Source organism: Aquila chrysaetos, chromosome 16, assembly GCF_900496995.4.
Source record: "Aquila chrysaetos chrysaetos chromosome 16, bAquChr1.4, whole genome shotgun sequence".
In the NCBI taxonomy this organism is placed as follows: domain Eukaryota; kingdom Metazoa; phylum Chordata; class Aves; order Accipitriformes; family Accipitridae; genus Aquila; species Aquila chrysaetos.
Genome location: NC_044019.1, coordinates 10,074,286 through 10,099,952, shown reverse-complemented (window position 1 = coordinate 10,099,952; position 25,667 = coordinate 10,074,286). Strand labels below are relative to the sequence as shown.

The window sequence follows — 25,667 nt, the reverse complement described above, 5'->3', positions numbered from 1 at the left end:
CAATTAAAACCAAAATCCAAACCACGTTTTTTCCATAAACACCTAATGGTCTTGGATCTGTCAATATAACTAGCACACAGCTGATTTTTCAGAAAATAAAGAGCATGCCTGCAATAAGACATGACAAATAGCAATAGCTAGTTTAAAAACAACTAATTTTTACAAATTCCTTTACTTTATAAAGGCTTACAGGTTTCCTGAAACTTTTTTTTTAAAGAGACAGAACAAAACATTGCAACATCTCATACAATGCATCATAAGGATTCATCTTACATACCACAGTGGCAGGGGAATGGAAAAACCAGCAATAGTGTACCCTTTGGCTTCAAGAAGAAGAAGTCATTGTATTTTCACAGGCCGGAGATCATGCTGCACATCCACAAAGGACATGGTTACCCAACAGTAAGTAAACATCATTCACTTAGTCAAGTAGTAAAGGCTCTGAACAGTAGCAAGTTTCCCACCGATGCCACTGCTGTTAATATTCTACCACAAATACACGGTTGTTAGAAGACAATCAGCTCAAGAATATAACTGAGAAAGATAGGATATTTTAGCTGTGAAGAGATAATACAGCCTTTATTCACGTTAGCTGAACACCGCTAACAGCGTTGTGAAGTTGGAGATAGATGCTGCTTTGAGTTCAGCAGTCAGTAGGTAGATTACACCTACATAACACCAAGCATGTTGACTGCAGAGTGTGTGTTCTGCTCTGCTGGTGATACCTACAGGCCAGACAGGTAGACAGGAGGCAAACAAACTTTCTTTGCAAGCCCAGATGTGTGAAAACAAAGAGAGAAGACAGAGGACTTGGCATTTGACATCAGACATGCTGGATCATTTTTGATTCAAATTAAAAACTGAGCACTGGGAGCCCAGGCAAAGGAGATCCCTGCTCTCTTCTATTGCTCTTTTCCAACGGCTGGTGCAGCAGGCAGGAATGCCCCATAAGGAAGACAAGCTCCAGACCTAAACTGGCATTTAAAGCTCTTCAAATAGTCTTTACAGGAAATTACACAAATCCAGGGCAGCTCCTCAGCTTGTTTAATTGAACATTGCTGGCAATTTCCTCTTGCCTTTACTGCCACTTTAGTAAAGGGAGCACTTGTGTGCAGAGCAGGTTGTACCAGAGACAACAACCATCAGAAGTCAGCATGCTTCTGCTGGGCTCATGCCACTAGTTATTGAACAGCTAAGATGTCATCCAGGAAAACTCAACATGTGACAAGCACTACCTTGGCTGCTGCAGCTCACCAAGAACACATCAACAGAAATGCTGCAGTGGAGACTCCTTTCACACCCTGAGAGCAGCAGAGGCACTGGTACGCGAGGTTCTTTCTCAGCCCCCGGGAATGCAATCACACTTGGTGTCCTGCAGAGAAAATTCAGGCTGAAAGGAGGCACACCTTAGTGCTGTGCTCATGGACAGCTAGACACACGCCATCAGTGTCCTCAAAGTACTTCAAGGGCAACATTATATTATGCAGAAACAGCCTTTTGCTGAATAAGTGGATAAAAGGTTCTAACGGATTTACAAAGCTTGAAATGCAAAAATTTGTTTTTTGTGGAGTTGCCTGTGTAACCAATTCCTGAATTGCAGATATGGTGAAGAATTGTTCCCAGTCACTGTCTTCTTTAAGAAAAGAATCCAGGAGCCTCAGATAAAACTGGGTGGTGGCAGTTGCATGTCAAACAGGAGGAAGCACTTCTCTGCAAACCATTAAAGCATGGGACTCACTGACACAGGATGCTGAGGATGTCACAGGTGTTCATGGGCTGCAGAAGTGGCTATTTTTTTCTTCCCTGAGTTTGTCCATAAAGTACTATCACACAAAATACCTGTTTTGGTGAACATTTTCTGAACCACAAACAGCCAAAAGAGTGTACTAGGGAAGTATCGTTACACATTTATGCTGGGAAGACAAGGGTATCTGCCATTCGCTGCTGTTGGAGACACAGTGCTGGTTCAGCCTGGCCATTCCTCAGCATGAATAGAGGCTGTTTTCTCATCAGCAGGAACCACCCTCCAAGTACACAGAGTCTTCTGCCAAAAGGACCACAGCATTTGCTGCATTTCCACCAAGGACAGTCCTATGAACTGGACTTGATACTCCAACAGCCAAAGGTCAGGCTTCTCCCCACAACTACCACTGCTATCAGACCCATAACTTGGGTGCTGAACTCAACTTGGATCTCCCTTTGAGTCCTCAGATTCTAGCTGTCTATGTAATACAAGAACAAAGATTTTTCCTTTCCAACAAGAATCTGCATCTCTGACAGCCACGCACCTTGTCTGACCTCAGCAGAAACCCTCCTGGGCTGCTGTTACCTATGCACACTCGTCCAGCAGAGTCACTGTTTAAGTCAGTCACCCCCTCTAGGCATCTTTTCACTAGTTCTTACCTCTGTTGTAAGAGAGAGAAACAACTGGTATTAGCTTCATGGAGCATGCTCTTTCTGCCACCCAGCCTCGGGATGCTGAACGAGAAAGGTGTTGACTGATGCCTCTATTTGGCTGCCAATCTTGTTCTGTCACTTCTTCATTAAATTTCCCAACAGCCACTCACTGTCCTGAGCTCAAGCCCCTCCTGGCCAGCTGCAAGTTTTCCTCAGCCGCTTCAGTGCCCTCTTTGTGCAAAGGCTAAAAATCCTGTGACAATCCCATCTCACTTGAAGTACTGCAGGTGTAAGCTCACAGAAGAGGGCAAGAGCCTTATCTTTGTTGATCAAGATCCTTGATCTTGAAATCAGCCTCATACAAACAAAAATTCATAGCCTTATGTTGTCCTCAAATAGCTCCCCCCCCCCCCCCCCCCTAAAATATCAAACCAGAACATCAGACCACTCAATCCCCTTTCGAAGGAGAAACTTCTTTTTGGCAAAGCACCCACTCACACTGCTTACTGAATACATGTGATAGTGATTTCTTCTCCAGCTGAGCTAGCAAGTTCTCTGCAGCACTTGACACCTCCTTATCCAGAGGGCTACAACTGCAGGGGGGACACATGAAGTTCAAGCACCTTTTCCACATTCCAGGAAATTCACCTCCAGTATTCTGAGAACAGGACAGTGATCTCACCCCTATAATCTTTTCTGGGCTGCATGTTAGCAATGGGACCAGGGGGAGAAGCTTTACCTCGCTACTCTGAATCTGCAAGATGCACTTAAAGGAAAAAAATGGTTTGCATAGATTAACACCAAGGAATGAGTATGGAGAGGATTTATAGGCACCACAGCTCCCTGGAGAAGCCTCTTCATGGCTGGTGCTGTATTGGTTTTGCCCAGGAGCAAGGTATGGGACCCATGGACAGTTTGACCTTTCTGCAAATGCTATTAAAACAACAAACAGAGCTGAGGCAGCTAGGTGAAGCCAAGTTCCAAGAAGACGTTTAACCCATTCTCTGCCTCACAGAGGTGAAAATGTCCATATGCACAGGTGTGTGACACTTGGTTACCTTCTCATCTAAGGATCTACCCAGATAAGAGTGGGTATAAAGGTAAAGATTCATCCCCTCCTGTGAGCTAAGGAGGTGTTGGCTGTGCTATGCAAAACAGCTTTCCTGAAATGCCAGTGTAATTTGTGCACTGGAAAAGGATGAAATCCATGCCCTGAGCAGAGACACCTCTTGTCTGTCAGACCACTGAGGGGGCCACAGGTCAAGTCTTGGATCCAGGGAGTCGACACTCCCACTCCCTCTCCCAAAAGAAGAGAGGATCAGTCTGATGTCCAAGAATTCCAGGATCTCATACAAGATATCAGAAATATCCTCTCCCTTTCTTATTCAGGGGGACGATCACAGCAAAATACTAAAAGCCTCAGATTTCTACAAGACAGAAAACTAAAGAATATTTTGAGCAGCCACAAGCCCTGAACTGCTCCTCCACAAAGCTGGATAGCACATGCAACTGAAGGGCACATGTTCCCTGCATACCAGGCACAGCTTAGTGCAAGGAGCAATGAAAGCAAGGAACAGCATTTGACGAAAACTCAGAAGCAGATGCTGAGAGGTGCTTTTGTTCAACTTCTACAACTGTTCTGGGAAAGGTGAAATTACTGGAGGGGGAGAATATTCCCCTCTGACAAAAGCTGTCACTGAGTCAGAAGCCCACAGCAGCAACACTGATGTAGGATTACAGAAAATGGGGGGGGGGGGGGGGGGGGGGGGTAGGTATGCTTATGAGAGAGAGTAGAAAATTTCCTGACAGATGTTTTTGAAGAAAAATTTCTAAGTCTTCACAAAGTATGCCGCAGAAAATGCTTAGTTTTTAATCTAACCAGCTCAAGACATCCATTTTATAAGAAAACATCACAATCCCACATATTCTAAGCATGTACTTTTTCCCCTTTACTTTTGAAAATGTAACCATTGCAGCCATTATTCTAAATCAGCAGTTTCCCAAATCAACGAGTCACTAGAATTAGTTAAACAACCTGCAGAACCGCATCAGAACTGAGAGCAAGTTTCTTCAGTCCAACACTCGTGGAAACTTTGGGTGATCCAAACTGAAGCATTAACCATCTATTAATTAAGCACCTCCAGCTCCTGAAAACCAATCAATAAATCTTCCTTCCCCCATCACAGGAATAACAGCCATTTTCTGCAGTGATATACAATGCCACTGCACTCAGCAAGTTCTACTCTGCTGCTTTAAAGCAAAAGCAGGAAGTTGGAACAGAAAGTTCCTAGGGAGAAACTGCTGAGACACAGCAACTTGCAAGCTCGTTCAGACTTCCTTCTCAAATAATTCCTTGCCCAAACAAGACAGACTTTCTTCCCTCCTCTCTACCCTGTTGCACAACCTCGTTTTCTCTCTCTGCAGGTCTCCCCAAATACCTCAAGCGGCGGGACAGTATCACTCCCCTTCCCTGGAACCGGCAGTATATTCCACAGCAAAAAGCTAGCGGAGAGCAAACACCACCACTGTAAATAGAGTATCAGAGCAGGTCCAAGCTAGGAGGTGTGGTTTGCAATGCTCCCTACACATCTCATCCCCTTTCCAAAATAGGCTAGTAGCCATTGGTTCAGAAAGCAGCACTATAAAACCTGCCATTAAGCTCCCAAGGTAAATTCCTTGTAATCCTGCCTCATGCACAGCTGTGAAGTAGAAGGGCTTGTTTCTGAGCTGCCTTAGGCAAGAGGGGAAGAAGTAGCAAGAAAGCAGATGATTCATGCTGAACTTACCTTCCCTGAGCAACTCTAGCTGTGCTTGTATGTAGCTCTCTGCCTACCTCCCATCTAATTTCAACAAGGGCAGGGCTGGAAACTACCCCTGTGAATCCTGCCTCAAGTTTAATTCCACTTTTACGTAGCTGACAACCTGTTTCACAAAGAGAAGCACAGAGAGCTTAGGAAAAAAGAAAGACAAAGCATAAGATGACAGTGCAAGGACCATCTTTCCAAAGCACCATAAAACACACCCCAGGCGTGGGGTGCACACCCCAGGACTTTCTCACTAAAGCAGCCAGAGATGCCACCCTCTATCCTGCCACTGACCAAAGCATCCCTCTATCCCACAGCACCACCAAAAGGAAGCAAAGCCACCCCTGCCCACTGACAGTTGGAGATACTGATGGGTATTTGTCACTCAATGGCAGCTCCAGGGCCTCCAGGCAGCATGAAGTCGCCCTCAGCTGTGTCAGCTCCCACTAGTTAAGCCTCAGGATTTCTTGGAAGGTGACAAAGAAAAGAAAAAAAAAAAAGAGCATGTTGAGACCTTGGCAGGCTGGCTCTTCACCTGGTATGGTTTTGTCCCCTTTGCTCATTCCTGCCCCAAATGCCTCTGTGTCAGCCCTCAAGGATAATATTTGCCCAGCAAACAAGCTTTGCCATGCAAGTCACAAGTGGGCAAGCCCAGCCTCTACAGCGAGCAAAAACCACTGTTCCACTGACTCTCACTGAGAAGACTCCAGCTGGTATCTGAACAGCAGAGACCTCATCAAACTGCCACCAGAGGAGTTCCAAACAGCCCCATCCTCCCGGCAGCAAGTGATGGGACATGCAGAAAGCGAAGGTAAAGGCAAGCCCTTCCCCATGTATTTTAAGATGGTTATTCCAAAACCCAGACTAAAAAATGGACTTGAAGATTACTACAAACCATCACATTTGTCATTAATACAGGTTTTACAGGGGCAGCGAGGTCCCCTGAGCCGTCTGGGAGGGCTCTGTGCTGCCAGAGGGCAACTCTGCTCCTCTCAGACCGGGATGATCCACTCCTCACAGGCTCAGCTTTGCCTCAGCCCCAGGACCACACATCCTTTAGGGCAGGCTCTAGCAGTGTAGCTGAGGCAAAAAAACCCCAAACAAACCCATACTAAGTGAGGTACCTGCCTCTGAGCAGGAGAGTTTACTCACCATTTTGTTTACTGTTGCTGCAGAGGCGATGCTTAACACTGAACCATGGTCTCAGCTGGGATGCTGCTAGAACAGCACAAAAAAGGGAGCAAACTGCTCCCTCGCAGCCTGTCCTGTCTCTAATCTCCTCCTGGGGTCCTTTATAAAGCTTCTCTTAGTATTGACCAGAACAAAAAAGCTTATCAAACACAAAAAAATAAATCGCATTTTGGAGCCACATTAATGAATCCTTAGTGTTACATGGATAAAGGTCAGGAAACACAGAAAGTTACAGTTCCCATAGTAATGCTAATTCAACCATACTGCACATCCTGTGCATTTAGTGGTACACGTTGAAAAGAAAAGGGCTTCATCCACCGATGCCAAAAAGGTTTTTGATTTAGTAAAGACAGTTGAATACCACCCCCCACATGCGACATTTATTGTTCAGAGAAGTGGATTTTCAGATCAAATTGGATTAAGCCAATCTAAGCATCATTACAGCTCCCCATATCTAGGGCAATAGCAAGAGCTCTCAAGCATGGTTACAGACTGAACATTATTTGTCCAACCTGAATAGAGGAAAGGGATCCAGGCGTCAGAACGGGTTGAGTCACCAAATCACAGTCAGCGCCAATTCAGCACATGGATGCAGCAGGGAGGTGGTAAGGAGAGAGGGGAGAGAATAACCGACCAACCCCCACCCACCCATAACTAGTAAACGTTAATCCATTTCTATAAATGCTCATTTCTTTGATACTGACAGCTTGAAATTTCCCCCTGCCTAGTACCTACCTCACAAGTCTGGAAACAGGTTGTAAATGAACTACATCCATGCTGACCTCTCTCCAGCACAAATCTGCGTATTGCTCTGCTCTCTGAGTTCCTGAAGTCTTATCTTCGTGCTTTACATAAAGGCCACACCACTCTTCCCAGAAGGAACAGTTACAAGTGGTCCATTTGCATTTAGCAGCTTTGACTAAGCAACCAGATTTGCATGGGAAGCAAGACTCTTTTTGTGCCATAGGAAATGTATTAAATCAAAGGGGGTTTTGCATCTGTACTGGAGCAGAGGATTACTTCTCTGGCTATATGTCTGGGAGGAAGGACAGGTAGAGCAGAGATCTTGCAAACTCCTTTAAGAGGCAAAGAGAGTAAAGAAGAGCAAAGGCAGCTCTCAAGCACAGGAGCAAAGTGTGCAATGGAAGAAACGTGTACATTTGTGGGGACATCCACTTGTGTCCTTTTTCCCTCCAATAAATCTGAATTCTTTTCCTAGTTCCCGTGATCTCAGATGGAAGAGCACATTTCAGGACAACAGACATCTTTGAACTTCAAAAACCTTATAGCTGAAGAGACAGGCTCTGGCAGCACTGCTGCTGAAGAGGTCCTCAGCCCTGCTAGACACCAGGGCACCCGCACAGCCCTGCTCAGAGGACACCGAGCTGACAGAGCTGCTCATGGAGCAACATCAACCCCAGAGTCCACAGCAGGACATAGGCACAGGGACACACAGCAGAAGTCCTTCTGCCCACAGGGTTACTGGATGGCTGTTCCTTCACTCACACCCCTCAGACCCTTGCTGTTACCATCCCTTGAGGTGCACCCACCTTCCCTTTTGGGCTCCAGCATCAAGTCTCCACATTTTAAAGAGGCTTTGCAACCCTCCCCACAGCTGCAATGCCTGGCTGTTCCTCAGAGCTGCACAAATCCCAGCCAGCATCTAGCCACACCTGCCAAGGGTAACAGGGATTTGGTCACATTTTATCTTATCTAAGCGATGATGACGCTGATCTTCCTTCTTGGGCAAAGCTCAGCAGCTCTGCACCTGCCAAGGAGGGGAGCTGGGCAGAGGCCAGGAGCTTCAGCCTGCAGCGATTCACACCAGAGCAGGATGGCTCTGCTGGCCTGCCTGTCCCACCCCACAAAAAACTGGGCATTTAGTCCACAAGCAAGAGTTATGGGGAAAATAAGGCTCAGCAATATTTATACATCTCATCTCACTTTCACCTGCTGCTAGCACAGGCATACAGCTCACCTTCCCTAGACATAGTACAGCCACACTATTCCTTGCCAATAGATAAGCCAGTCAATTTTATTTTACAGGGAGTCAGACCATTTGTCCGGAGAGAAGACTTCACCATCCATCATGCTGTCAACCTACAGGTCACCTACAACTTAAATTCCCAGCTGGAGATGAGCTTGGTTTCCTCCTCTTCATTTTACAGAGGGGAAACTGAGGCAGATAAAAGCACTACTCTTACTCGGAGATGTTTTGCTGAATGAGATGGAGAGGTATTCAGCTACTATAACAGTGAAGGCCACCAAGTTTTCCTGTATTATGTGTTAAATGTGCCTTCCCGCACCTGCACCTCTCTCAAGCTCCCACTAGCCCAGCTGAAGGCTTAGAGCTAGACTGCGGTCTGCTTCTAACCCTCCTTTTCCAGAGGCTGGACTCACCTAGCTATGCCCAGACATAACTGCATTTTTCCCAAAAGGTTTGCTTTCCATAGCCTAAATGACATATTTAGACATTCCGCAATTTTATTTTTAACACCACAGCTACCAGTCCTACTCCTCCGAAGGTCTGCAGATATCCTGCCTGTTATTCTTTTGAAGAGCCTGAGATAGGAAGCAATAAACAGCTAGATACTGCTACCTTGATTGCACAGCTACAACAAATGGACTTGACATTTTTCAAGCTTTCACTGCATTAGCCTTCATCCAGCACATGTGCTCAAGGCTAATTCTTTCAAAAAGCTGTAGTAGAGGTCTTAAGAGCTCTCCCCTTATTCATACTCTCATCTCCTCTTCAAAAACACAGGTTGCCTCAGCCCATGACATATCATCTGCAGTGAACAGTGACATCTTTGCATCTGCTGGGATCTTGCCAGCATCACAAGCTTGGGCCAGCCCCATGCCCAGACAGCGCTGGACCACCACAGCAGATGTCAGGAGGTTCATGGCTCCCAGTCACATTTTTAGAGGTCTCCTGCCCTCAGAACAACACAAACCTTCCCACAGGGCCTTCAGGTGTATGTAATCCTCAAACATCCTTCTGAACCAGGCAGTCCCTTCCACACAGATGGGGCCATTAACTGGTGCAGAGAAGTGATACAAAGTCTTGTACCAGCACAGAGATTAAACCTACAGAAGCAGGGACAACAGCTCCTCCTTCAGATGACATTAACTGCTAAATTAACTGCAATCAGACACTTCACTAGATAGAAAGCAGGGATGTTACAAGCCTCTTTGCTCTCAATCTCATTACTTGACAGATTTTCCTCCAGTTATGTCAACCAGATGAGAGCACTGTACCCTTCCAGGGCATTGCACCATACCCTATTTCCTCCAAAACAAATCTATATTAAAGTCACAGCCTCTAAGAGCACAAGAGAGTGTTTGTTCCTGCTTTAGTGCTTTGTGACACATGGTTAAGAGAAAAACACCTGGTTAAAAAGTCCACAGGGCTTCCCAATCATGTATGTTACTCCAACCTGAACGATGCATGGGAAAACCCACCATGGCTCCAGACTTCATTTGAAAGCTCACAGTACCACAATCTATGCACAACCCACAACAGCTATTAACCTGAGGTTTGGCATCGTTTTCTCCCAAAGCTCACAATATTTGTTATTCCACTTGAGGGCCCTAGGTCCTGCAGGCAAGTGTAATACCAAGATTCAAGCTTTCCTGGCAGCTTATACAGACATGCAGAAATCTCCAAGACAATCAGAAATCAGCATGCAAGAGCAAATTAAGAACCTCATTTAAAAAAAAAAAAAAAAAAAAAAAAAACCAAAAAACCAACTTATGTCATCCCATGGCACTTTTTTTTTTTTTTTTTTTAACTCTGGCTGATGGTTTTTAAAAACCTAGGGCTGGCAAGACTTTTGAACATATGGCCTGAGAAGAGCACATTGCGCACCTTGCCACAGCAGAAGCACGCAGGGAATACTTAGTGGATCCACCCCAGTGCTCCTTGCACAGCTGCAGAGGTCAGGTTTGCTTAGCAAAATGTGCAGTTAGGCCCATGCATAGGGAAATCCTTCTTGGCATCAGCCAAGAAATTAAAGCTTTAGGATGCAGGATGGGAAGAAGAGAACACTGCTAGAAAAACATTAAGAGGGGTAATCAGAATATTAACAACACCTCCCTTTCAAGCTGCTGGGCTATCCATACCTCAAAGGATACACAGTGACAAAGAACAGAAAGCCTTACTAATTGTTGCAGTTCTGCTCTTTTGATGCAACAACAAAAGGGATCATTCAAGATTCAGACGTTCAAAGTAAACCAAGTATTTCCACCTCAGACTTTATATGGACAGCAAGCAAAGGCATCTGGCAGGAACAGGGAAGATGCTGCTCTGCTCAGTGGAAGATGACACATTTGCTACAGCTGAAGTTTCTTGTCACTCTTTAAATCCGAGATAAGTTCCTGCAAGTAGGCGAGGAGAGGTGGGAGGATTTGGTCCCAGAGCAGCCTTATCAAATAAAAAAGATTTAGACAGCAAGTAACATATGGGCTATACTATGGAAACCAAACCTAGTTTATTGTACATAAGGATCAATATCTGCAAAGCTCTCTGACCATGAAGAACATCGTGCATGGAGCTGTGCCCATATGATTCATGTTACTGCCAACTGTCCTCATCCCATTAGTTTATTCTCTGAGGCTGCCTGGCAAAGTCACAAGTAACAGCAGACCCCCAGCACTATCTGCGGTGCTCCTTTGCAATACAATCTTCAGATCAGTAGATGGCAGGGTCTTGACTCATTAGATGCATCAAGCTGGGGTGGGGGGAGAAATTTTCCTATTTGATGGACAAAACAGCCAAGCAGACTTTCCAGTCATACAGTTTATTCTACCCAGCTTAGAGACCAAGAGAAAAGTGATGCTCTGGAGAATGAGAACAACATTGTTTGCCCAGCAGGGTAACTCTGGAGAGATTTTATACCATCTTATGAAGGATCTGAAAATTTTATGCCGCATCAGTCTCCGTGCGGCAGGATGCCCTGGCAAAGAGAGGATTCCAGCCCATTGCAGTTTCTCAGAACCTCCTCTGGACCACCTGAATTGGCCAGTGAAAGGACAGACTAGACTGATTATTTGTTTGATCTAGAAAAGCCATTTCTGTAGCCCTCAGGAGATGTATATATATATTCATCTGTATATACCTGCTTATGTGATCCTCAGAAACAAATATAGCTCAAGAACATGAAAAATAAGATGCAATTGCCCCTGAACCTGGGTAAGGCAAGGCAAGGCAAGAAGTTACTGGTTTTCTGAGAGCCCCTTGATGCACAACAGCCATCATCTCCATTAGAATAAGCAAGGACTCAACGGGTCACATCTAAACAAGCAAGCTGTGTTTGGATTATCCTGCCTCCTCAGGATATTCCTGAGCACAGCCATCTCCCTGTGTCTGAGGCTGGCGATCACTGGCCTCTTTTCCCCTTGGCTGTTTTCAGGAAGTCCTACAGGAAGGACCTGTGGTTCAACACACAAGTTCACTGAAGTGCATCCCATGCGCACGGGATGTTAAAGACGCTGCAGTCTTAGGAGAGGGAAAGCTCTGGTATTTTTTTCTTCCAAAGAGAAGGAGAAGCAGCACTAATGCAGCTGCCATAGGGACCTGTGGCATCTTCACTGTGCAGCGTCATCTGCACCTAGTTTGTGGCAAGAAAGAACATTCCCTGAACAGAGGGTGCTAGAGGAAAAAAAGAGAAAATAAAAGATCTCCATTCAGGTCCAGCACACAAGACCAAAGCCCCTGGACCTCACCTCAAAGGAGCCTGCAGACTTCAGAGCAACGGAGAAAGGGAGAAGGTGGACGGGATGGCAGCTCCCCAGCCCGGACCCGGCCAGGGCTGCACTCCCCATCCCGTGGCCGCAGCCCAGCTACGCCTCGGGAGCGGCGTGTGGTAGAGAAGGCGGCTTTGCACAGGAACGTGGGTCCTCCGTAGCCGTCCTTCGCCGGCAAGGGGCCACCGGCAGCTGCGGGCAAGGCAGGTACGTTGCTCTGGGCGGGCGAGGACCCCCGCAGCACACAGAGCCCCCCCAGTCCTCCGCTCCGCTCTCCCCACAGCCGCAGGGGAGGGACAGGGGAGGCCGACGAGGCCGGGGCCCATCGCTGGGGCAGCCGCTCCCCAACACCTCGCCTGCCGAGTCCTCGCCGGCTCCCCGCCGCGGGCTTGGGCCTCTGAGGGGGTCCTGCCCGAGCGCCAACGGCCGTACAAAATGGCGGGGGGGGGCAGCCGCCCCGGTGAGGGGACCCGTCCCCAGGGACAACGCGCCCTCAGCCCGCCCGCCCTGCCCGCTCCGCTGCTGCTGCTGCCGCCGCCCGCCCCGGGGAGCCCCTCACGCCGCTTACCTGATCCAGCAAAGGGGGGGGGGGGGGAGCGGAGCGGGCACCTGCGGCCGCCCTGCCCGAGGGCGCGGGCGAGCGGAGCCGCCGTTACCGCTGGAGGCGGCCCCGACCCGGAAATGAGCGGGGCCGCGGGCGGGCGAGAGAAAACCCGCTGGGCGTTCGGGCCGGGGAGCGGGGCGCCCGGGGCCAGCCGCAACCCCCTTCCCCGGGACAAGCAGCAACACCCGCCCCGGCCCCAAACATCCCCCAAAGGACGAGAAACAGGCAGGCTGGGGCTTGCGCACCCGGCCCCGCTCGCAGCCGCTCCCCCGGCGAAGCCGCAGGCATCGCCCGGCGCCGAGGCTGATTTGTGGAAGAAAAATCAGCCTCAGCGATTAACGGCACCGAGTTGGGATGTTTGGGTTTTTTTGCTGTCGTTAGGGGTGAAAAAGCAGTTTGCTTTATCAGCTGCATGCTATAATAGTAACCGCAGCACTTGTGCCCGTCCTGTGATAGCGCATAACAAAGTATCTTTCTACAGTTTACTGCTGTCAAAAGACTGGGGGGGGGAAAGCCCAAGCCCTGCAGCACCTGTCGGACACCTGCAGTGACAAACCCCAACCTATGTGGTGTTATTTTCCCTGTCCCTGGGGGTCCCAGCTCCGCAGCCCAGCCGGCAATACCAGAGGAGCAATGCACAGCTGGCTCCGCAGGCTTGCACCCCAGAGTCCAAGGGCTGTCAGCTTCCATGTGCCCCAGCTGGAGATTAACCAGGGCAGACCTTGGTATCTGACTGAAACAGACTGGTACACAGCAGCCAGCATCATCTATTTCACCAACTGGTAAACAGGCATGAGAGACAGGGGTCAGTTTCCCCAAGAGATGCACCTGAATTGGAGAAGTTTCAAATTTTAGAATAACTTTTTCCTAACTCTTTCACATGCGCCAAGCACCTGCAGTTCCCACAAGATGGTGCTTAATTCCTCTTGGAAACCAGGGTCTACGCAAAAGCTCCAACAAAACAGAGGCTAGTATTATTTGGGGCATTTTGGCTTGAGGAAGTCAGAACTGGGCCAAAATGCACCATTTTTCACCTCCAGGTCAATCAATACCCCATTCATTGCATGCTGATGCATGTTTACCCTGAGAGGATTTTGAACAGGATAGGGCCCAGCAAAACAAACCCACATCGTACAGTGCATTCAAAAAATATTTAATAAACCTTTAAATGGCAAGGCAAGCAACCTAACGCAACCAGGTAAATATATTGAGAAAGTTTTTATTAGAAGATATATTTCTGCTAAAATAAATAGTTACATTTTCTTCAGCAAAACATTAGAAAAAAAGAAACATGAGGAAAAAAAAAAAGCATTAATGATTTAATACTGAACTTTTAAAGTGACTGTGAACACTACTTAGTGACATTGCCATGTAAATACATGAATTGCGTAGGCTGTTGCTGGTCTAGTTGCTGCTCCAACATCAGCAATTTCCACAGGATCTCCACGCGCATTGTGTGCTTAAGGGTCTTCTCAAACTCAGTGACAGCAGTGGAGTCCCAGGACACATTTAGCTCAAAGAGCTGCTTTAGATGCTGTTTTCAAGAGCAAGAGAAAATCCCAGAAGAAAGAGGTATTTATTTCAAAAGTTACATTTCTAAGCCTTCTGTTTGGAATTAAGAGGTTTCCCCTCCCTGTGCAGGAGGACTGATGTGGATCCACACAGTGAGACGGATGCAGTTAGGGACTGTCCTAGCAAAGCTGCCTGCAGATTGCAAACAGAGCGACATCCCACTGGTAGGCAAGGGGAAGGAGGGAGAGGAAAGGGGAGCAAGTACCACTACATTCAGAAAGGCAGACACCGCAGGGACATGGAGGGCAGGCAGGCCAGAACCCACCATAAAGGCACAGGGTATGTTTGGCACAAATGAACTGGCTGACGTGGCAGCCAGGTGAGGTGGTCCATTCTCTCATTGATTTAAGGGGAAGACGGAAACAAAGCTTGAGAAAACTGTTGGAAAGGCCCTCTGACTTTGGCAACGCTCAGCCCTGCCACATCTAGCATGAGTTTAGCAGAAATGGACCCCTAAGGGAAACATGCACAAGGAGTTTCAGGTATTTCTCCCACAACCACTTTGGTGAAAGTGAGAGCTCTTCTCTCAGAGGAGAGAGTGAATTACTAGATTCATTTTTTTAAATGGACAAAACCACTGGGGAATATACAATAAGTACTAGGGACAACCCAGTGCTGGCAGACAGCAAATTCTCTTTTATTCTCTGAGCCGAGTGTTGCAGGTACACATCCCTCCAAGAAGTCACAAGAAAACAATTCCTAGGTCCTATAGATAGTGGTCAGAAGTGAAGTATTTTCTCCTACCCCTTGAAAATCAGCTTGCAACAGTATTAACAGTAGGGCAGGCAGCAAACCAAACCCAACATAGCACACACAAATTGTGGCTTACAGAACATGCCATAGATACAGACTGTTGCACACAACATAAAACAACTCTACAGTGCTGTACAGGTTAGGGGCTGGTTAGATGCACAAGAAGTTCACCATTACCCTTGTTAAAAGCAGCAGTAGTATCACAGGAAGGAGAAAAAAAAAAGTGGATTCCTGAATGCACAGACCCTTTATGTGAAACAGTGGAAACAGCAAGGGTTGGGACTCTTGCAGAGTTCAAGTGAGTGCAAGGACAGTTGGACATGGACTGCAAGATGAACTTTTGGTCCAGGAACCTGACCTCTCAACTACCATGTACTGGAGAGCAGACAGGCCCTGGCAACTACCCGCTGGGCTGCCCAGCCACACATTTTGCTGAAGAAGGGACTGACTGCTACAGATGATTACCTTGTCCTATGAACTTCACAAGTGTAGATTAATCAGCAACTGCTGCCCAGAAGATAACGCATGCCATGAGGTACACATAGAACAAAGGCTTGAAGAACTCCAGTTAGCACTATCACAATAAATCCCTCCATATCCAATCCAGAGCCTATCACAAGGTTTCCAGGGATTTCAAAGTGGAGTCTAATCTAAATAAGGCAGCACTGCATAACAAAAAGCTATTTTCAAAAGCAGCCACAGCCCTTTTTCTGCATCAGAGGGCAAGATGATCTTCCCTGCTTTCTTCATCCTTTGCAGTGCGATAAATGAGCAGCAAGAATTTCAAGCAAATGCATGAAACTTCTCTTAAGGAAGAGAAGGGTAGTTTGAGGTGTTTTTGACAGATCTGCAGTTTCTTCATCAGAGCTTAAATCTATAAAGCCAACAAGCTATCACACAACAGCCATTGCATCACTTGGGGAATAAACACAGGCAAATAAAGGGTTAATACGGAGTGGTGCTTTCCCAGTATCCCTTCATACCCTGCAAATTAGCATAGGGAAAAGAGGAGTTTCCTCCCTGAAGAGTTAGACCTTTATATTTAAAGCCAGGCTTTGGTCTGTGGTTACAGTTATAAGTGTACAAAAGCTTCTCTTTGAGAGGTTAATATAATAAACTAAACGACAGATGAGGTGAAACACAGAATGAAACTCAGGCCTTTTATCAGGCACAGCATTTAGCCTCTTGAAATGCGTGGACCAGAACCAGCAAGCCTTCTGGATCAGAGCACTGGAAGACAGTGGCACCAGCCCAGTCAGTTCTGATGCAAAAGGAGAACAGAGGAGATGTAGGGGATAAGGGTGCCAAGCTGCAATTTCTTAGTGTACTCTGTTGCCAAGAGAATTTTGTTTCATAGTTTAGTGGTTTACATAATCACTCAGTGGTTTTACAGTCCAGGAAGAAGGGATAAAAAACATAGTTGCATCATTTTCTCCACCCATATATTAACACAAACAAGGCAGAGTCAAAAGGGCTGCAGCTTCTAAGCACAAGATTTTCCTTATCCAGCTTTGCCCCTCAAAGATGTTTTGCTTCTGGATTAAATGCCTTCACTTCTTGCCATTAAATAACTATATGTTCTTGCCAATTGCTCTGTGTGCATTAGGGACAAGAGAGACCCATTTGGCAAACTAAGCAGCCATGCACGTGCCACTGCCCCAAAGAAGGTTGCCCAAAGCAGTGGAAGAAAAGAAATCCCACACCAAACCTGAAAATAAACACCTTTTCTCAACTCCAATTTTCATCAAATTCATCCTGACAGTAGCTTGTTGCTGGTTCACTTCGATTAGAGTTATAACCATCTAGCAGTAAGCTTTTCCTGCAGGCTTTAGACAATCACAGGATTGACTTGTTTTATAATCCAATATTCCTATTCTGGTTTCAGAATCCTCCAATTTTTTCTCTTCCTGTAGTGACTTCCCTGTTCCCTAATTGCCTTAACTATGTGAAGCTTAAGACTAAATCTGACTGCATTAAGCGCAGGCCTGCTTCATAAGCTATGCAGGCCCTTGTGTTACATAGGTGATACTCCTAAGTCACAAGTTCGTATTTGCACTGGTGTCTCCCCAACAGTCAGTTAGCACCACAGCTGCCCAGTCTATTGCCTCCCAGCTTCCAACAGCCACCACAGGAAAGTCCTGATACTTATCACAGTCTCTACCACAAACACTCAAACCCATGCCCAGTGCACAATTGTACTGGTAGGAAACAGCACCCACCACCTCACCCACACTGCTCGTGCAGATGCGATCAAGCAGACTCACTACATTCTCCAGCTACTAGTAGAACTTCTGGGGTTATTTTCCCTTTCTAAATCAAAGGTGCAGAAGAATCGATTATAAATCACTATTCCATGTATAGGCTATGTAATCAGCTTCAGCAGCTGTCCTGCTCCCCAGCAAAGACAGCATATGCTTGCTTTGGCTGGTTGCATGCTGTTTGTGCTAGGAGAAGTAGAACATGCCTCATGCAGCTAGACACGCTGCAGAAAAAGACACCAGGAGCTGGTTTTGTGTCATAGTGCAAGTACTTAAGCTTAAGTTCATGCAACTCCCACAGGAAGCCATGTCTCACCCTGTGAAGAACAGAGAGTTCATGCTTCTGCACAGCAAGTCACCACGAGACCACTGACAAGGCAGTACCTGACAAGGCACAGTCCTGCCCTGCTACAGACCCACTAGCTCTGATCTTTTAAGGGACAAGACAAACATAGCCAGTTCCACGTGGGCTGCATGTGCACCACCACTCCTAACTTCACTTCCACTTCTGATGTTCCTGCTATTGCCAGCTGCAGAGCTGTACCTGTGAGCCACAACATGAGACAGGCAAGCTGTGAGGCTGGTATACCTACAAGCCTAAATCCTTCTCACTCCAAAGCCTCAACATCCAAAGTCTTTGAGCAAAAGACAGAGCCAAGCCCCAGTTTGGCAGGAGATCCCTTCTGTATCACCCACTTGGAATTTCCTTCAGTTGGACAGTCCCTTAAGGCACAAAGCCCAAGCCCTGTCAGAGGCAGCCACTTCTCCAGCACTTGCTGGGACACTCCACCACAAGCCACTCAAAATAACATGCCCTGCACAATCTCACCTTCCTACAAGCACTTCATATTGCTTCAGCTGCTAAGCTGATCCCGAGATAGTCAGGCTGAGCTTTTCCAGGGCAACCCCACACTAATTCCATTCACAGTGACAGGAATGGGGCCTCAAATTCCATGTTTCCCTGGAAAAAAAAAAAATCTGTCTAAATTACTTCTCTAAATAGGCTTAATGACTTACTTAACACTCAGAGTTCAAGCTGCAGCAGTACCACGAGGACAAAAATAAAAAAGGGAGAGACTGTGACAACATGAATCAGGATAAATACATAACTTCTCTACATTTCTGCAGTCCCAGTGCAGTCTGCAGCAGGGCCAGCTCCAGCTTCCAGTGGGGATGCAGTTAAGGGACAGAGGAAAGGACATGGCTTCAGCAAAGAATGAAGTCAAGAGGAGATTTGGAAGCCATGAGAAAAACTGGTTTGGCAAGAGGCTACTTCATCTTTCAGTAGCACAAAGAGCTAAGGGATATCAGATGATTTAAGAAAAAACAAGACTAATGCTCTAAAAAACAAAGGAAGCTAAAAGCTGTATGAACGTGAGAGCATCATCTATGTCCTGATTATTTGGTGGTAAAAAGCCAACAGCAATTCAAAGTGCATTATTTGGGAAAGCCCAGCTGGGTCTGCATCAGCCTGGACATGGGCAATGGCCAGGCCTCAACACAAGTCTAGAGCAAGGTATCAGCCCATGTGTGTCTTTGAACACAAGAGATCCCCTGCCTGGCCCAGCGGGCAACAAATGGCTACAGTCAATTCCACCAGTCTCTATCCCAGGGAAATCCCCTTTGCAGCATGTTCAGGAGCACAGGGCAGCCCGCTGCTGAGAGATGAGACTGGTCCTAACCTACGTCCACTCCCCTTCCCACCCACCCTTATTCCCTCACGGCAGCAGGCTCAGAAGAGTGGCAGGCACTCTTTCGCACAGTCTAGAGGTGGAAGCTTTATCTGAAACCCTTCCCGAGGGAAGAGGGAGGCCTGCATGTCCACATTGATGCAGAGTAAGCCCAGCATGAGCTGGCGCTGGTACTCCTCCCACTTCATCATGACATCAGAGAGGGAACGGTTGCTTCTCATCCACATAGGCAGTGCTTCACCACAGGCCGATGTGGAAGAAATGGGCAGGCTCTGGGGCCCTCCAAGCTCCAGGTGATAGTAAAGCCTGAAAGGCAAACACATGCAAAGAATCAGCACATGGGAAGACTTGAGCAGGTCACAAGACCAGAGCTCCAGAACCATAGAGCTATTTTGCTCTACCACTGACTGCATGACCTTAGTCAGAAGTCTCTGTGTGTGCCTGTTTTCCCCCCTCACATTTCTTGATTATTCAGACCATGACCCCCTTGTACTAGGATCCAAATCACAGCTGGGATCTTCTGCCTACCACTGTAATACAGTTTCCTATCCTCATCCAAGCAATAGTTTTGCCTCAGCTTCAAGCCATGGCCGACTGCAGGGAGTTCAGTTCAGAAGCCCAGGCATGCACACAGACCCAAAGCACTCTGTCTCATTTGGAAACCCTCTGATGTTTCCTGGCCACCCTAGTGCCTTCCCACCCTAAACCAGGCCTAGACCTCCAGGCAGAAAAGGTCACTTGAACATAAGTACCTCTTAGAAGGAACTTTTAGGAGACCCTGGGCCAGCAAATGCCAGACAGACAAGCACCTCTGTCTTCTACAGGGAAGATGAATGGAATAAGCTAGCATATTGTTTTAATTAGACCTACATCTTCTGCCCTATTGCTGTAGTAACAGCTTCATTACAGGGTCTGCCCTGTAATGGAAAGAAGGAAGGAGACCATGTGCTGAGTCTATCCAAGGAAGCCAAGAGACCACGGACCAGATTTGCATTTTAGGCTGGGCAGTAAATCCTTCTGGTCAATTTGTGCCTTACTTGCTCTGCTCCATTGGAGTAGAGTCTGTAGAAGTCAAAGGTGAAAGGGGAAATGGAGGGCTTCTCCAGAACAGTGCTGTGGAGGAAAGCAGCCATACCTGGCTGAAAGATGGCTACCCAGTTTCTTCTTGGCTTTCTTCATAAGATAGTTGCAGATTTCAGTTATCTGCTCCCTCATCCATCTAATATCCTCAGGGATATCTGGGAGCCATTCCAGCAACCTGGGAAGAGATAGGTGACAACCATTAGTCGGGCCACACAAAGGACAGGATTAAAAGAATGCTAGTTTTACCTCCTATCAATGGTTACTCATTATTTTTGGTGACAAATGCATTAAAAGCCTTTTATACTACCATTCACAGAATTAAGGGGGAGAAGCTGTGAAGGTTGAGAACAGCCCAGAAACTTATCTTTACATTTTGTGTCTGTACTTTCCATACTTCTCATCCATTTTCAGATTTGGAAAGTGTTTTTCCCTAAGCCTTTCTATCACAAGCTATCTCCTTCCAGAAACTTTTCATAGAGTACTTCATACTAAGAACAAGTCTGACAGACCTGTCTTCCCAGCCGTGTAAGTGTAGAGCTGGAAATGGCTGGGACTACTCTACCCCTCGCTCCAGAGGAGAACCACCTCTTGTGTGGTTTCTGCTTTCATCCCTGCACTCCCAGTTCAGAAGTCTCTCTCCAGGCTCCAAAATTTATCACCATTTTCTAGGGCGAGTTCCAGCACACAGCCATCTTCCTTCAGGCTGGAAGTACTGGCTGTAGCTAAATGACACATGAAGGTAGGAAAAGTTTTGGGTTGTTTGTTTTTTTTTTTTGTCTGTTTGTTCATTTGTTTTTTTCATATGTATGTTAAGTGGCAGGAACTCTTTCCCCAGGAACTCTGGTACTGCAGAGTTAGAGAAGATCCTACTCTCTGTCCATTCATGCTCCACCAGCTACATCAAACACTTCACTGCACTGGGAAGAACACCACTGAGGGAACCAGCTGAAGGCCTACCTGACAGTGAAGGAAACTGCAGACTCCAGGGGCAGCATATAGGGGACCATCATTGCTGTGGCAACACGTATAGGCAGCATGTTGGTGATGCCAGTCAAGAAACTTCTTCTTTCGGCACAAGCCTCCAGAAGAGCTGAAGACAGAAGAGAACATGGCTGAATCCCCCCAGTGGAACTATCCCTTCTTCCTTGTCATACCCCAGAAGTTACCCAGCATGAGGTGTTCCCTCTCCACCTTCCACTTCTTAAGGAAGTCTTCCTCAGGGTAGCAATTCTCAGAGCACAGCTGAGAACAGCAGCTTTTAGCTTTATCAGACTCCGAAAGGAGTAAGCAACAAGATCCCCTACTCTCCCTACCATGCAGAACACTGTCAAATGAGTCAAACTCTCCAAATTCAACCTCCACAGGGCAAGCCACAACTTTACCTAAGAGGCCCCAACTCCATCTAACCATCAGTGGGTGCCAGTTCAATCCCTGGGTATGGCCATGCCCAGCCACAAGCAATACCCACGCATCCCAGTAATCCTCTGAAGCGGACCAGGTAGCACAGGAAGATTGCCTGGGCTCTCTCCCTTTGGTTCATACCTTGGTTCAGTCTGGGAGGCAAGTGTTCGAAGATGTGCTCTTCAACAACAGCAAGGGCAGTATTGTCCTCTAGTTGGTCCTCATCTTCTGTTTCTTCCTCTTTCTTCTCTCCTGGGGGTGCTTCTATGGCAAGGAGAGGACGGGCAGGACTTGGACGATGAAGGAGACCTGAGAAGATAAGTCATACCATAAGGATGATACAAACTAGCTGCCCTGCCTTGCCTGGCCTTTATAGTGTTAGTCCTCACTTCACCGTAACCCCCCTCAGACAGATAGACATCATACCCAGTCTCTTTAGCTTACATCTATTGTAATGCTTACCACAATGAGTTAGAAACCTTGCTGCTTTAAGATCATCCTCTCTTTCTCCACCAGAAATCCCAACTTTTCCCCTTTAAGTACAGCAGGGTGCTGTTTGGAAGTGTTTTGTTGCTATAATCTACCAGTCACCAATCTTGCAGGCAAGATTTCCCTCCTGCAGCTTAATCCACAAACACAGCTGCATGACTGCTCTTATCCCAGTAAAGTATGCACCATGAAACAAACAAATGTGCTTGATCTGCTGTAAATTGACACTAGATGGCATCAAACACACACTCAACCTGCTACAACAGTTGGAGGCAAGAAAGTCCAGGGCTTGCAGGTAGAAGAGAATGAAACAGTAGTGTCAGACTGCTAGGCACTGGGGGCTGCTGAGGGCATGCCTGCACTCTGCACAGCTGCTACACATTAGACATACCCTAGCTGCACATAAAAAGGAGCAGGGTATCTGCAGGATATCCAGGTGGCACTGGTGCCTAACAACTGTGTTGGTGTAGCACTGAGCACATGCAAAGTAGCTTCAACACTCAGTTGTGCCAAAACAACTACTCTGGTATCAGAGTGGTTAGAGTCCTTCTGCATTGCACTAGAAAGGTGTCCACTCCACCTCTGCTTCCTGAAGTGCTAAAATAGACTTATTAATGGAAATTCCATATTCTGATATCTGAGGCACAGCTCAACTCTGCCCGTCTGCCTTTCATATGCACCATTGACTATCCTCAAAGCCAAGGCACCAAGCCTGGCACAGAAGAGGGAACTCAGTGCACCCTACAAACACCCAGTGCCTTACCATTCTTCTTCAGGAAGTGTAGTGCATCCCGATAGCCCTGCTTGCACATATCCCGCAGCACCTGTGGGCAGAGGAAGACAAAAGCAAGTCATTTGGAGATTGTCTGGCTGAGCAGAGCAAACACCCAGCTCAATGCTGGCTTTCAAGGAATTCTCCTGACTCCTGAGCTATCCCAAGGACAAGTCTCATCCTTGCCAGCTATTCCCAGGCTTTGAGCAGGAATGGGAGGTGTAACCTGAATACACTGGATATGGGAATCACAGTATAATTCGGATTGGAAGGGACACAACACCTGGAATCCTATGTAAGTACAGGCTTAGACTTGCAGCCACCTCATTTCCCCATCTAGAAGTGATGCTGCTGTGGGCAGCCTTCAGCAAGTCACTCTGACAAGCAGCCCACAATACTTCCCAGCAGATGCCACGAAGGGCCACTGCGTTTGCAGATAAAGCCAGCTAAGACTAGAGAGGCAGCAGGAAAAAACTTTTCCAAATAATTCAGCTCATGAATGCATGCTTATTATGCCCAAATGCCAGGGCTATCTGAGGCTGCATTTGCTCAGAAACACGCAAAGCTGTTTGCAGTGCCACCGGCTTCATTGGCACTTTTTAGGAGACAGTCACTGGCTGCAGGCTGGTGGTTCCATCCTGACCTTAAAACACTGAAGAGCACATTAGTTCTGATGGCTGATACATCCTTGTTTACCAGTAAGCCTGACTTCCTGGCAAACGCTACTCTAGAGAGAGCGACAAGGGAATACTTTCCAAGCAACTGCTACCACCTAAATTCCAGATCTCCCAGTAGCAAAAGAAAACCAAGCCACCTATATAACGTTGTGCTCATGGTCAAGGTTTGCCACGTCACTGGCTTGATAATGTCAAGGTTAAAAGACAGACAAACAAGAGATACAAAACTTAAAGTGTCTGGAATCTTCTTCTGCTAAAGTGCACAGTATAGCCAGTACCTATCTACTGTCCCCAAGTTCTGGTGCTGTCAGGAAACTCACCTGCGGCTCCGGAGGAAACAGGGCCTTTGAGAGGCGGTAGAGGTTGCGAAGGTTGAACTGGATGCTTGTATTGGTGACTCTCAGCTCATGCATGTTTGTGGAACTGTCCCGTGGACAGATATCACTCTCTCCTGAGAATGGAGAGACTGTGATTGTGTTTTTCAGCTCATATCGTGGCAAGTTGTCAGAAATCCCTCCATCAACATATCTCTGAAATCAAAACAAATGAAGCACTTTTCATTCTCGTAACTGATCAAGCATCTTTTTTACTCTGTGTCCCTGTTCATATTCATGCCAACAACTTCAGAAGAGAATGGAGTACATCCACCAGCACTGGAGGAGTCAAAAACAGTGATAGCACAGCTGTGTTGTCTATAACCCCCCTTTCTGCCTACGGTCAAGTGTGTTTGTCACAAATGTTCAATGAGAAAGGCATATTCACTTGTGCGACTGCTGACTTACATCTCCTATGGGGTTTGACTGCTGTCCAATTAAATAATGACACACCAACACACCACCTGCAGTGCAAATGAGCACTGATCTAAGCTATCACACTGTGACATTGTGCCATTTTTCACTTGTGTTTAAAATGAATAAGCTCAGACACAAGTCCCACTGGCAGAGGGTTTGCTACCTAAGAGTAAAACCAGCTGATTTGTTGCTATCAAGCAGCAAGCCCAACACACGCATACACATTTGGAATCTACTTGCTGTGGTATGCTAACAGAGCACAAGGGACTTGGGTTTTGCTCTTAACAGGCACCTTCTTATCAGAGGATGTTCTGTACCTATGTACCATAAACACATTTGCATTACCCTTGCAGGAAGGGCAACCCCAGTAGCATGTACTCAATTCAAAGTACTTGTTGGAGTACCATAACTGCACAAGGAGCTGAGCAAGACAATCCCTATCCCAGGCCTTTGGCAGAGTAAGCAACATGCAGAAGATAAAAGGAAGGGGATGTTGGTCAAGCCAAAAGAGCAGGAAGTTTGAGACCTTTGCAGAGCAACTCAAGCTCTTGTTACAGAAGAGTGCTGCTGATATTGTATCAGGTTTGATCCTGCCATTTGCTGCCTGGAATCCCTCCTTTTGGATGGGTTCAAATGCAAATCATCATACAGGAGCTACACAGCCCCATAAGCAGCAGCTGTAACATCTTTCAGCTCTCTGCTGGGTGATGAGCTGAGCTGGCAGAGGCTGAACCCAGGCAGAGCATGAAAATGCTGATGGGAAGAGGAAGTACTCCATTCTGTGTCATGCTTTGCCTTGTCTCATAGGCAGACTGACCACCAACATTGGTTTTTGCTGCACAATGCCTAGGAAAAGGCCAGCTGCTTTGCCTGGAGGGTGCTTGGCACTTTGTTCTCTCTTGCTCTGGATGGCAAACAGGCAGAGACCTCTTCAAGCAGCTTCTCTGAGCCTGGGGAACAGTTCATAGGCTCTTGGGCTGAAAGCAATCAAATCCAGCTATAGGAGTCCAGCTCCCATTGAGGCAACAGGGTCGGGGGGACTGCACAGCAGGTTTCTTGGGGGCAAACTAAACCTCAGGGCTACCTCTGTGTACAGCCTACAGGTGCAAGGGAGATGGCTTGTGATTACAATTGTAGGCTACAACAGCACTAACTCATAGCACAGGGGATTTTATCCTCATGTCAGGCCTTGTTCATCAAACACAGTATCAAGATAGACATAGAGACTCCTGCACCACCTCAATTTGGGCAGTGAAGAAAGTGGAAGGATGGGATAGATTAAACTCAAGGAGAAGTACACCCTCTCGGAAACAGTAACACTCAGCTTGCTTACAGGATGCTTTCCAGACAACAGAGGTGCCAAAAATCAATTAAACCCTCACCCCCTTTTAAAGTGGGCATCAGTTTTCCCTAAGCCAAAAGCAACCATAGCAAACTGT

The 25,667-nt window shown here is 47.0% G+C and overlaps 2 protein-coding genes across 9 annotated transcripts in view; both read right to left on the bottom strand.

Annotated features, from left to right (window-relative positions):
* Positions 1–12,895, bottom strand: part of CRACR2B (calcium release activated channel regulator 2B) — a 50,786-nt gene extending 37,891 nt beyond the window's left edge. For 2 of the 8 annotated variants that reach the window (XM_030039433.1, XM_030039434.1), the window contains exon 1: positions 12,117–12,249. In XM_030039433.1, the coding sequence (XP_029895293.1) occupies positions 12,117–12,215 (99 nt within the window). In that variant the 5' untranslated portion in view covers positions 12,216–12,249. Of the gene's footprint in view, positions 1–4,835; positions 4,974–5,183; positions 5,301–12,116; positions 12,250–12,705 lie in introns of those variants that run through there. The other 6 variants (XM_030039437.2, XM_030039438.2, XM_030039435.2 and 3 more) reach the window with 5 other exon arrangements.
* A 1,049-nt stretch (positions 12,896–13,944) lies between these two features.
* Positions 13,945–25,667, bottom strand: part of PNPLA2 (patatin like phospholipase domain containing 2) — a 31,299-nt gene continuing 19,576 nt past the window's right edge. The window contains exons 4-9 of the mRNA XM_030038878.2: positions 23,758–23,967; positions 22,752–22,812; positions 21,641–21,808; positions 21,056–21,188; positions 20,151–20,273; positions 13,945–19,321 (exon numbers count right to left, since the gene is read on the bottom strand). Of these exons, the coding sequence (XP_029894738.1) occupies positions 19,057–19,321; positions 20,151–20,273; positions 21,056–21,188; positions 21,641–21,808; positions 22,752–22,812; positions 23,758–23,967 (960 nt within the window). The 3' untranslated portion in view covers positions 13,945–19,056. The remainder of the gene's footprint in view (positions 19,322–20,150; positions 20,274–21,055; positions 21,189–21,640; positions 21,809–22,751; positions 22,813–23,757; positions 23,968–25,667) is intronic.